Raw genomic sequence first — 12028 nt, 5'->3', positions numbered from 1 at the left:
TTGAGAAGAGAAGCTATTCTAACCTGCGCTACAGTACACTTAACCTGTGGCTACAGCTGACTCCACTCCTGGCCCCCAATCTTCACTAGAATCCAACAGAGCGCGACGCCAACAACCCAGGCCAAGCACGGACGGCGGTCGTGCGTGAGGCTCTATCACAGAGTGGGCTGAAGGCCAGTTAATAAAACAGTCTTCCTTAAATGTTCTGAGCAAAGAGACAAGAGGATAGAATCCAGCGTATCGTATGCTAATGAGACTTATCACCTTTTATTCTGCTTCTGATGGGCAGCAGGGGGGCATTAATAAAAAATAATTAAAGACAAAATCCCTTTGAGCCCTTTAGCTCCGCTCACTTCCTTTCTTTCTGTTCTTCATCTGCCTCCTCCTTCCTTTCCCTCGCTCCGAAATTAATCTGCGGAACATTTGCCGCCAACAATGACTATTCACGGGGCACAGTGCACAGCGGGGCGAGGGCACCGGCTGAAAGAGAAGGATGGAGGGAGGGAGGGAGGTCAGGCGGTTCGCCCAGAAGACAAAAGACGAGGGAGGGAATGAAAGAGGAAATAAGGGATGCCATTACTGTGATAAACCCCCCCACCCCCTCATTAACGCGTTTTCCGGTCCTTCGTCTTGACACGCGACTCTGTGATTCACCCCAACACCGGGTATAGGGGACGACTCACTTAGCCCACTGGTTCTCAACATGTGGTCCAGGGACCCCCAGGCGTCCTTGCGGTGTTACGGGTCTGTAACGCAGAGCGTGTCCAATTTGCACAGTGAGGTAAATGATCAGAGGATTTTACAAGGGGGTCCTTGAAATAAAAATCACACCCGTTTGAAGTGAGGGGCGCTCTTATCATCTTACAACATCGAGGAGGGAATTCTAACTCATGTTGCTCATGTTACTCATGATTAGGTGAAGCTTGAAAACAAACTGCAAGCAAATTACATCAAAGGTGTATGGCAGGGTTTGCAGGACATCACTGACTATAAAACCAAGCACCATGTTCCAGACCTGGACACCTCCCTTCCTGGGAGGCTTAATGATTTTTATTGTCGGTTCGACAGTGAAAACCATCAGTCACCCTCTTTTCCAAGAGAGCAGGGTGACTCTCCACCCAACATATATGAACATGATGTCAGACTGTTGCTCCGTCAGCAAAACCCCAGAAAGGCCTGATGGCGTGTCGTCTGCCACACTAAAGCACTGTGCCGACCAACTTGCACCTGTCCTCACTTCCATTTTCAACTGGTCACTTGAACTCTGTGCTGTGCCTGCTTGCTTTAAATCTGCGGTTATCATTCCTGTCCCAAAGAAAAATAATATCACCTGTCTTAATGACTATAGGCCTGTTGCCCCAACATCTGTCATTATGAAAGTCTTTGAGCGACTGGTCTGTAAACACCTGTCCAGCATAGCACTAGATCCCCACCAATTTGCCTACAGAGCAAATAAGAGTGTAGATGATGCAGTGTCCCTCTGTCTGCACACTATTACCCAACATCTAGAATCCAGATCCACCTATGCTTGTGTACTTTTTGTTGACTTCAGCTCCGCATTTAATACAATAGTGCCGGGGAAGCTGATTTCAACCCTACAGGAGCTAGGCGTCAGTACACCTCTATGTAAATGGATCTTTAATTTTCTATGTGACAGGAAACAGGTGGTCAAAATAGGTGATCTCGTCTCGCTGTCAAGGCTCCTAAACACTGGGGCCCCCCAGGGGTGCGTCCTTTCTCCACTTCTGTACTCATTATGTACTCATTTCCGTCAATCTCACTTTAGTACAGTTATGATGTATAAGTTTGCTGATGACACATCTTTAGTAGGTCTTATTATCAACGAGGTTGAAACCGACTACGAGGTTGAAACCGACTACCGCAGAGCTGGTGAGATGGTGTGAGAGTTACAACTTGATTCTAAACATCTCTAAAACCAAAGAGAGGTTTATAGACTTTAGGAAAAAGATATCGAGTCCCCTCCCCCCCCCCCTCTTCATCAATGGGGAAGAGGTAGAAAGAGTTTCCTCCTTCCGGTTCCTCGGGACCACCATTCATGAATCCTTATCATGGGATCTTAACACCAGTCTCATAATAGGTAAATCACACCAGCGTCTCTATTTCTTGCGGCAGCTTAAGAAGTTTAAAGTTAGCCAAGCAGCCATGACTCACTTCTACAGGGCCACTATTGAAAGTGTTCTAACCTTCTCCATGCTTGTCTGGTTTGGTCACACAACCTCTCAAGACAAATCAAAGCTGGAAAGAGTAGTACGTCGCGCATCAAAAAACATAGGATGTAGCCTCCCTACACTTTCCTCACTCTATTCCACCAGAATAATTAGGAAGGCAAATAAAATCATTGCAGACAACTCCCATCCTGCACATCACCTCTTCAATCAGGCAGGAGATATAGAAGTATCCAGAGCTCAACATGTCGCTTCAGGGATAGCACTTACCCCGTAGCCATTAGACATCTGAACTCAGATATATGCATATAGCACTTTACAAAAACCAGCAGCATAGGCAATTACATTCAGTTTGTTATTGTATTGTCCTTCTTGTTTGTGTATCTATGGTTGTCTGTATATGTTGAGTATGAACCAAGACAAATTCCTATCAACTTGTTGACATGGCAAATAAATTATTGAATCTTGAATCTTGAAGGGCCTACTGAAAATTCCGCCGACTAAACCATAGAGTATTAAAAGGATAGAGACTAAACTAGCGCGACGCTCCGCCCCCTCCGCTATTCATGTCAGTGGAAGTTGCTCAGTGGCGTTTTGAAGCACCCGGAAGGCTGCCGGAAGTATACCGTCTTTTCGCTGATTCAGCATTTCACTTCCGCATTTGGACACCAAATTTTGGTGTCCAAATGCGGAAGTGCACCCAGAGTGCACCTGGGCTTTACATTGGGCGCTCGGTTGCACGGGGTTTCCTCGTCAAGAATCCACGGGTCCGCCTGCAGTCCTTCCTCTTACCAGCGCTTCAACATTGGAGTGCCTAGCTGGCCCCTTGGACTAAACGGGTAACCAAGGGCGACCGGGCATTTGCCGTAGCTGCTCCCACACTGTGGAATGCCCTCACCCTTTTTATAAAGAATGCAGAGTCTGTTGACATTTTTAAGAAGTCGCTGTAAACATATTTATTTCGCTTGTATTTTGAGCTGTGATTTGTCGACCTGACCTTTTTGTACAGGCCAATGTTTTGTTTTCTATTTTTATTGTCTTCTCGTCTTTATTAATCTTGTGCTTTGAATTGATTGTTTTTTACATTGTTGTACAGCACTTTGTAACTGTTGTGCTTTATAAATAAAATGTACTTACTTCCTCTTCCTCACCCTTTTACCAGCGCTCACTCAGATACCGATCACAGAGCAATCCCTCAACCTTTTTGAGGAGCGCTAGCCCCTCTTATATACAGGTTTAATGTTTGTCATTAAGCCTTTTATTCCACGATTACATTTGTTTCCATTCCATTTTGTTTCCCGTAATCCTGGCCTGAAGAGCTCTAAATTATTAGCACTGGATGCATTTCCAGCGATGTACTGTAGCTGACCTGTACTACACTGAAAAGTCCTTGTTCAATCAAACAGGCTTGCTCAATTAATTGCATTTCATTTTCAATTTTGGCTTCCAATGATTATGACAAAATAATTGAGATAAATGAGCTGCATTCCATTTCACAATGATTTGTCTCTTTCATTTTCATGCACCTTTCGCTCTCAGGCTGTGACACTTTATTTTAGTTTTGTTTTAATTAGTTGAAATTCAAATACAAAGTGGTCTATGACCAAACAACAAAGGAGCTAAAACAGACCAATATTTACCAAAATCATTGTGATGATTGAGACCATAATCGAGCAGAACCTTTTCAAACACCTCTCTCACTGACAATGGGAAACCACAGCATTCCCCATTGATGCAGGAGTGGCGTCCACACTAATCACACTCAATGTTTCTCTCCTCATCTCTCTGTCTCTCTCCGTGCCGAGTCACCCGTCATCACTTGCGTCTTTTCATGGCAGGATATGAAATGAACACTGGCCCTGAGCCAAGTGTCGCTGGCTTTATAGCTGTTCCAGCCTGGCTGGGTTTATGTGTGCTGCTGCGTCGTGTTGGCAGTCACCCAGCCATCGTCTGGATGCTACATTAGAAAAACCCACTAGAAGTTAGGACAGCCTCGTTCAGGCCAGTGATTCTCCACGAGGCAAAACCGCTGCAGAACGTTGCAAAAACAAGTTGCAGCGGTCTGAATTACCCCGTTGCACGTCATTTGCAAGGTAGGTCTCAAACAACAAGTCGCTACATATATCAGTCACAACTAATCACACAAACACATTTACTCACACAAATGTTTATGTTGTAATGTTACATGTTGTCTCTGCTGAGAGAGATGGAGAAAAGAGTGAGAAATGATAGAAAGGAGGGAGAGTGTAGGCCTTTATAGCCGTCTAATAATGTATCGTATTTATACGAGTATACAATATACTATACTAAGTTGATGTGCTATGTAAACGGTGAACTATCTCCACTACACACACACACACACTAAAATGTATTCAAGGAACATAAATTCAGACATTATTTGCCCCCCTGGCCTAGCCTGGCTAATAAGCCAGACTAATTTATTTTTGCCAACGGCTGATTCGGTCTGGCTTATTAACCAGGCTACCCCTGGCCCGGGCCGCCCTAGCGGTCCGGGCACCTAGGCTATGTGATGTATTCCCATGCTTTTGTTCTTGCTTAATGTAAGTCGCTCTAGATTAAGAGCGTCTGCTAAATGCCTAAATTGTAAATTGCTGGTAATCCAGCATTAAGTGTGTCGCGGGTTCGCGTCCCGACCCCGACGACCTTTGCTACGTGTCTTCCCCCACATCTTTCTCCCCCGTCAACCGCAAAAATCCCAACAAAGCCCAAAAAAATAAGCACCCCCGAAATGAATGATAAAATTATTATTATCATCTGCTCGCTTGAGTAAAGGGGCCGCCGCAGGCTGTAACCACTGTTCTGGATTAATCGCTACAGGGAAGTGGGTTCAAGTGTTCGTGCGCGATGTGCATATGCTCATGTATTTGTGTGTGCCTGCACTGCTTGCACACACACACACACACACACACGCACACACACACACGCGCGCACACGCACACGCACGCACAGGCGCATATGGGAGCTGTAATTACGACGCGGCCTGAACATTACAGGTCTGCCGGTGTCTCCATCGGTCATTCTGCTCACACGGTCCCTCCAGTGGTGTTCTATTAGCCGCCCGCGCGTGTAGGAGACGAGATAAGGAGCTCGCTACAGCATGTCTCAACACGGGAGGGAGGGAGGGAGGGAGGGGGGGTCACATGAGAGAGAGGGTGGGTGTGTGTGTGGGGGGCGTAAAACAGCCCAACCCCCCGCTCCCCTCCTCCCCCCCACCGGCCACTTCCAATCTTAAGCCCCCGGATGGGAAAACTCTCCGGGTGCAATTTAGCGCTTGCACCGTGCTGATAATACCGTCTCCAGAGAGGAGGGGAGAGTGGTGAACGCAGGGACAGAGAGAGAGAGAGAGAGAGAGAGAGAGAGAGAGAGAGAAGGAGAGAACCATGGAGAGAGAAAGAGGATAGGGGGATAGGCGCAGAAGGAGAGAGCGAGAGAGGAGCAAAAAGGAGGGAGATTAGAAATGAGAGGGGGAAAAAAGGCAGAAAGTCCTGAGTGAAGGACGAGCGAGAAGACGAGAAAGGAGGGGAAAAAAAGTGAATGACGAGAGAAACTCAACTGAAATTACAGACATGACGTGACCCAGGTGAAGTGGTGGACGTGTGATTTAAGAAGAAAAAAAGAAAGAAGGTTGGACTGAATCATTACAGACACCCCACCCCCTTACTCAGATATAGGAGTCAAATGAATCTGCTTCAGCACATCTCCATCACCCAACTCGGTGTATGTGAAGCAAGTACAGCCAGCTCTAGGAAAGCTCCACAGCTCCACCTGCTGTGCACTGGGGGTCAATACAACTCTCTTCCTCCACAGTGGAGGAAGAGCACTCTACACTGGTAAACGCTGCATTTATATAACGCCTTTATCATTACATCATTCACCCAATCACACACCGATGGCGGAGGAAACCATGCAAGGCATCAACCTGCACATCGGGAGCAAATGGGAGTTCAGCGTCTCGCTCAAGGACACTTCGACACTAACTCTGGGGGAGCCTGGGATCGAACTGCTCTATCGGCCATTCTATCCCTGAGCAACTGCAAAAATGTGATGAAAGCTTTCAGATAGATACACAACAAACTCCTGAGTGTTAATCCACAGTGTGTAGACTTACCATTTTTTTGGCACTCTCTTCACATGTGCGGTGTCTGTCCTTGCTCAGCTCCTTGCTCATCTCAACCCTTGCCACCTCCCGTTCCCTCCTCACCATGTTGGCCAGCTCTTCTTGCAGTATCGCCTGCTGTTTCTCAAACCTGGGGGTTGAACAAACAAACAATGATATGTATACTAGACTTCTTCACGGGTCCCCCGATTCAGAAAATACCCGACAGGAACCGAGACACGTAGGGGTCCGGATCTGTGTTTTACCATAAAAACGCAGACTCAGACCTTGGGTCTGTTTATCATTATGTAAAATACCACAGTGGATCCGAGAAGACCCTTGTTCAGCGCTCATCGGTAGAGAAAAAGTGCTATGATGATTACACTGACCAGGGATCAGATTACTGAAGCGCAATGTAGGGGGGGGAACAAAGTCGGGCTGCGCATACTGTCAGTTCAGTGAGAGCGGAGAGAACACAGACTCAGCGCAACACAGACTCAGACAAAGCACATGTGGTGTGGCATGTCATGATTGCCAGTTCATCAATGTAAAAATATACAATTCAATGTCATTGTCTTTTAATAGAAGCGGGTCTACTAGAAGCGGGTCAAGTGATTAACAACACGCGTCTGTCTTGTAGTGTGATCCGAGTGAGAGACACACACACAAAGCGTACATTTTGAATGAAGGCAAACAGCGATTTATCTTTACAAACTGCGTTTTCCGTGTTGGGCAGGTTGTATTGTTGTTGTTTCTCTGTAAATGTTGTGTGTCCGCTGCCCATGCAAATTGTTTTAAGGTTGATTGTAATCGGACCATCGCATCACGGAAAAGGAAACCATGGACGGAGCTGGGTTGAAAGCGCAGGGGTAAGTTCAGTGACGTACCGAGGCCGCAGAGTACGGACGTACGTGGCGCTACCGGATGCATCACGGTCTATGACTTGCTCAACTGAACTGTGCTCATAACTTCTCAGTTGTAATAATAGATTGTAGGCTGCTATGCAGCTGCTAGGTATCATTGTAGAGGAGTGTCCTATAACATCTAACTTGTTAGAATGACATTTTAGGTATGTCGTGTCCATAAAATAATAGGTCAGGTCTGTAATATCTCGGAAAACAAATCGGATCCTTAGAATTTCTATCTCGGAACCAATTTCACAGGTCGATCCAGGGTCAGAACAAAATTAGTTCTGTCATTTTGGACCTGAGAAGAGCTCTACTATAGTCAGGGGATATTAATAATAAAATCTGCGAATAATTTGTTTTACCAAGAATTTTCTTCACCAATGTGTTTGTAAAGGTGTCTACTAACATATCCCACATGGGTTTATATTCAACCACCATAGGGGAATTTTTGACAGCTGCTGAAAGTTGGGGTACCATATAACCATTATAAAAGGCAAAATCTTCTCAATTTCATTATGCTTTAAGTAGCATGTGACGTGTCAAACTAGGGGGTTTTCATAATTCTGAATCCATTCCAAGCATTAGTTTTGCACGAAAAACACTCCTTGGGCTAAAAATGGCCATAGCCGTCATCACAAATGTGATGAGGTCAGCACATTTGGTGTCTATGGCTGTTTTTAGCCCAAGGAGTGTTTTTCGTGCAAAGCTAATGCTATAGCAGAATGCAGAATATATGAAAAACCCCTAGTTTGATACGTCACATGCTATAAATTAAAGCATAATGAAATTTAGAACATTTTTCCATATATTGGCTGTTGATGGTACCCCGACTTTCAGCTTCTGTCAAAAGTTCCCCTAGGGTGGTTGAATATAAACCAATATGGGATATGACACCTTTACAAACACATTGGTGAAGACAGACATTTCTTGGCAAGAAATGCATTCCCAGATTTGACATTAAACTGATAATATTCCCTGACTATACTGTATACAACTCAATCACATGCTGCCGTGATTCTCCGAGATGTACACTGTCAAAATAAAATGGCCACTGGTTACATACACCCTGGATGTCCCTGGATGAGCTCTTAAACGTTTTTCATACTTGGATGCTGCGAAAAACTTGGATAAGGAACCTGAAATATTCAGAGATTATCTGACATATCTACAATGTATTGCGTTGCTCTTTAAATATGCTATGCAATTAAACCTTTACCTGGCTGGCTTTCACCTTATTGCTAGCTAGCTAATCTTTATTTGTGGGTGTACACAAATAGGGGAATCATTAAGTTATACAGCATATCCCAAATAAGACCATTACTTTTATCAGTCAGTCACCAACCCAGAAATGGACTACTTACTCATGTCAAGTAGTTATTTTATCTTCTATTTTCAAAACATTTCAAAGATCTTCAAAAAAAAAAACGTAGTTAGCAATTGCCTGCATAATTGCCAATACTGATGTTATCAAAAAAGTCAATGGCCCATAATGTCGATCATAATGATATATCGGTCAGGCTCAAGTAGAGATCCACTCTTCCTCTCAACAGAAGAACACCCACCTCTTCTGTTGATCCTCTGCGTTGGCTGCAGTTGTGTTGGTGTCGGCGGTGGTACTGGGTGGAGGACTGGGCTGCAACGGAGGCGGTGGGCAGTGGCAGGGGGCGGGGCTGGGAGCGGGAATGGGAGCGGGAATGGGATCGGGAATGGGAGCGGGACTTCGAGACGTGCCTTTAAAACAAAACACAAAGACTCCAAATCAGAAAACACTTCCGATATTGTTAGTAGCTATAGTAGGCATGGGAAGGACTATTATAACAATTAATTAACACACAGGATGTGTCCACACGTCTTCATAATTACACCCGTAGGAGGCCTAGGACGTGTGGACACATCTTTAGGTCCTTTTTAATGATATAAAACGCGATCGATAAAATCCATTTTTTGACACGCGGCCGTTGCTAGGCAACGCCTTGCTCGTCGGTCGCGGAGCTGTTTTGTTGCGCACACAGCCATTCACTTCCTGGTTTACGAGCCGACAATCTGTGTGTGTGTGTGTGTGTGTGTGTGTGTGTGTGTGTGTGTGCAATCATTTAGATTACTGACTTAATTTGTATCCCACAGCAACGGGCAAGATAGACTTTCACTGACATTATGAAATGAGTCAGGCTGCCCTCTCATAGCCAAATAATCAATTAATCGTCCAGTTTGGTCTTAGTCGACCAAGACTTAGTAAGTTGATAGTTTTATTTTATGCTTTCGTCCATGCTGAATTGACATTTTGTACCTTTGTTCACCAATCACCAGCCGCTAGTGTGAACACAGCATTATTCGACTATGGATTTCTTTACTGAAGGATACAAATGAACGCAGTAATAATTGCTATAAGAGTGAGTCTGCCACTGTAGTACCCTGGTCTTCAATCTGAGGGCTGCTTGAGGCTGGTGACGGTGAGGCTGGTGACGGTGTGCGTGGTGGTGGTGGAATGTTGGCTACGCCTTTCATCCTCTGAAGAACATCCTCTGACAGCTATAGAAAGACAACAGTCACAGAGAGAGAGAGAGAGAGAGAGAGCAAGGGTATCACGATGCATATGTTGACGATACGATACATGGACGATATTGGTTCATTCATGGCGATACGATTCAATGATTTGAGCAGTTTAAGGGAGCAGTTTAAGGGAAACATGCATCTCTGGTAAATACATGGACATTATATTTGAACACATTATGGACAAACCTGCACCTTCACATGAACACAGAGAATACACACATTTATCAATAGACCAAGTGTAGCGATAGATAGAATAGAAAAGTAATTAAACCAATTAAAATTGCTGAATGCAACACACAAGTGCTTAGTATTGATACAATTATAATTTGCATTGCAAAACGATTCGATACCGATTATTTGCATTTCAAAACGATACGATACAAACTAAGTCATGCGATACAATATATTGAGTTCTCATTTCGATAGGCTACTTCGATTCTTGATTTCCGATGACGTTACTATACCGTTACTCCCCTAATACATAATATGTAAGTTTCTGGTGTATATTATACAGCAGAAACGTAATTCTTATTCAGACATCCAGAATAAAAAGTAAAGACCTGGGACGACAGTTTCCAGTTACTGGTCCATAAAGCAAAGTTGCAGTATAGGACTAGTCTAGACAAAACAGTCCTGTGTAAAAAAGCATATAGCCTACCTGCCTTAATGAACTGCCTAACTGATGGAAGAAAGAAGTGTGTGTGTGTGTGTGTGTGTGTGTGTGTGTGTGTGTGTGTGTGTGTGTGTGTGTGTGTGTGTGTGTGTGTGTGTGTGTGTCACAGCATTTGAATGTTTAGATTTAAAGCCTATATAGAATACCGGCGTAGATGCTAAGAATCAGCCTCTGCTAAATGTGGGTAGTGTGTAGTGCCTGCAACTTTGCCAACATTACAATGAGGTTCTCCCTTTACGTTTTAAGATGTTAACTAGGTTTCATATTACCTTTTAACTGTGTGCTTTTAAATACTTTTTGCAACAAAGTTATCTTTCCAGCTGCCTTGTCACGCGGCTCACGCCCAGTTCATACGAGGTGAATGGTCTGTGTCAGAGCAGAGGTGTTACACTGACATTGGGACCATATTGCATTATGTGACTCCAGTCAGGTTGCCGTTTCGTCATATTGACAAATGATAATGTATGCCTTTACGGCCTGCATTAAAAGTTGTAGTAGCGCTCCGTTTGTACTCACGGTCACCCAATTGCTGCGACTTGGGGTCAGCTATATTGTATAGTTTCATATCCATTTGAAAGTTATAGCAGAAAACGTCTATAAATATCTCCACTTTCACTTTGTAGTTTGTATACTATTCCCACGGACCACATTTCCTCCAGTCGAGTGCGAGGACACAGGTGTCATTCATTTATTTATTTCACATTGTGAAGTAATTAACGACACCTGCGGCTGCTGTGACCTGTGTCGAGTGTGTAAAGTTCACAATAACCGCAACGGACCGGAAACTTCTTATCAAATATCAAATATGCGCGGTATAACAATATAACACATCAAAAATGGGATAAATGGTGGGTCCTGAACGGTTAGTATAGACATGTATGGTTAGGTTAGGTAGCTGTCCTGAATTGAAAATAGCTGAGAATCACTACGAAATGACACTACAGCGACACCCATGTGGTTACAGAATCAGATAGGTCGCCGATTTCGGTGTAACTCAGGCGTGTCATGAAAGAAACTGCCCTCTGTCGACATGAACATAACCCCTCGCCCTCGGGCACGACAGGCACTAGGCAGCCCCCTGCCTGCATCCTGCTCTGGCATCCTTTGCCGGGATTTATTTAAGCATGGTGTTTTACATTAAGTAATTACTGAATACCTGTAACAGTTAACATTCATAAATATAGCCTACAATACAACAGCGAGCATCATACACGATTCAAGCTAGTTATCGCCCACTTAATCTGCAACAAGACCATAGCAAACGAACGCTATACGTTCAACCACGCAGAACGTCGCTTTGCTTAAATATTAACAGACCAGACCAGCGATTTGCAGATCTGTTCTTTTTGTTTTGGGGGGCAAAGCGACAACCGTATAATCTTTACCTTGACTCCACGCAGGATTCGGACTCTATCCTCCTCATCCACGCCGAAGGATACCTTCCTGGTTGTACTCTCACCAGATCCCATTACTGAATTCTCTATTATGATGATCTAGACTAGACTGCTACTGTTTTTTTATTTTTTATTGTAGAGATCTAACGTGGTTCAACCTCATGCAGTCTCAGCTGATGATCCTCTCCTCTCTATCA

The 12028-nt window shown here is 44.4% G+C and overlaps 1 protein-coding gene across 1 annotated transcript in view; it reads right to left on the bottom strand.

Moving 5' to 3' along the window:
- The window catches only part of chchd6a (coiled-coil-helix-coiled-coil-helix domain containing 6a), a 73155-nt gene extending 61127 nt beyond the window's left edge, over positions 1 to 12028 (bottom strand). Inside the window, exons 1-4 of the mRNA XM_080763413.1 lie at positions 11823 to 12028; positions 9623 to 9740; positions 8774 to 8942; positions 6316 to 6454 (exon numbers count right to left, since the gene is read on the bottom strand). Of these exons, the coding sequence (XP_080619539.1) occupies positions 6316 to 6454; positions 8774 to 8942; positions 9623 to 9740; positions 11823 to 11906 (510 nt within the window). The 5' untranslated portion in view covers positions 11907 to 12028. The remainder of the gene's footprint in view (positions 1 to 6315; positions 6455 to 8773; positions 8943 to 9622; positions 9741 to 11822) is intronic.

Source organism: Protomyctophum bolini (assembly GCF_963924005.1).
Source record: "Protomyctophum bolini genome assembly, chromosome: 5".
NCBI classification, from domain to species: domain Eukaryota; kingdom Metazoa; phylum Chordata; class Actinopteri; order Myctophiformes; family Myctophidae; genus Protomyctophum; species Protomyctophum bolini.
This window is presented reverse-complemented; position numbering and strand designations above follow the sequence as displayed.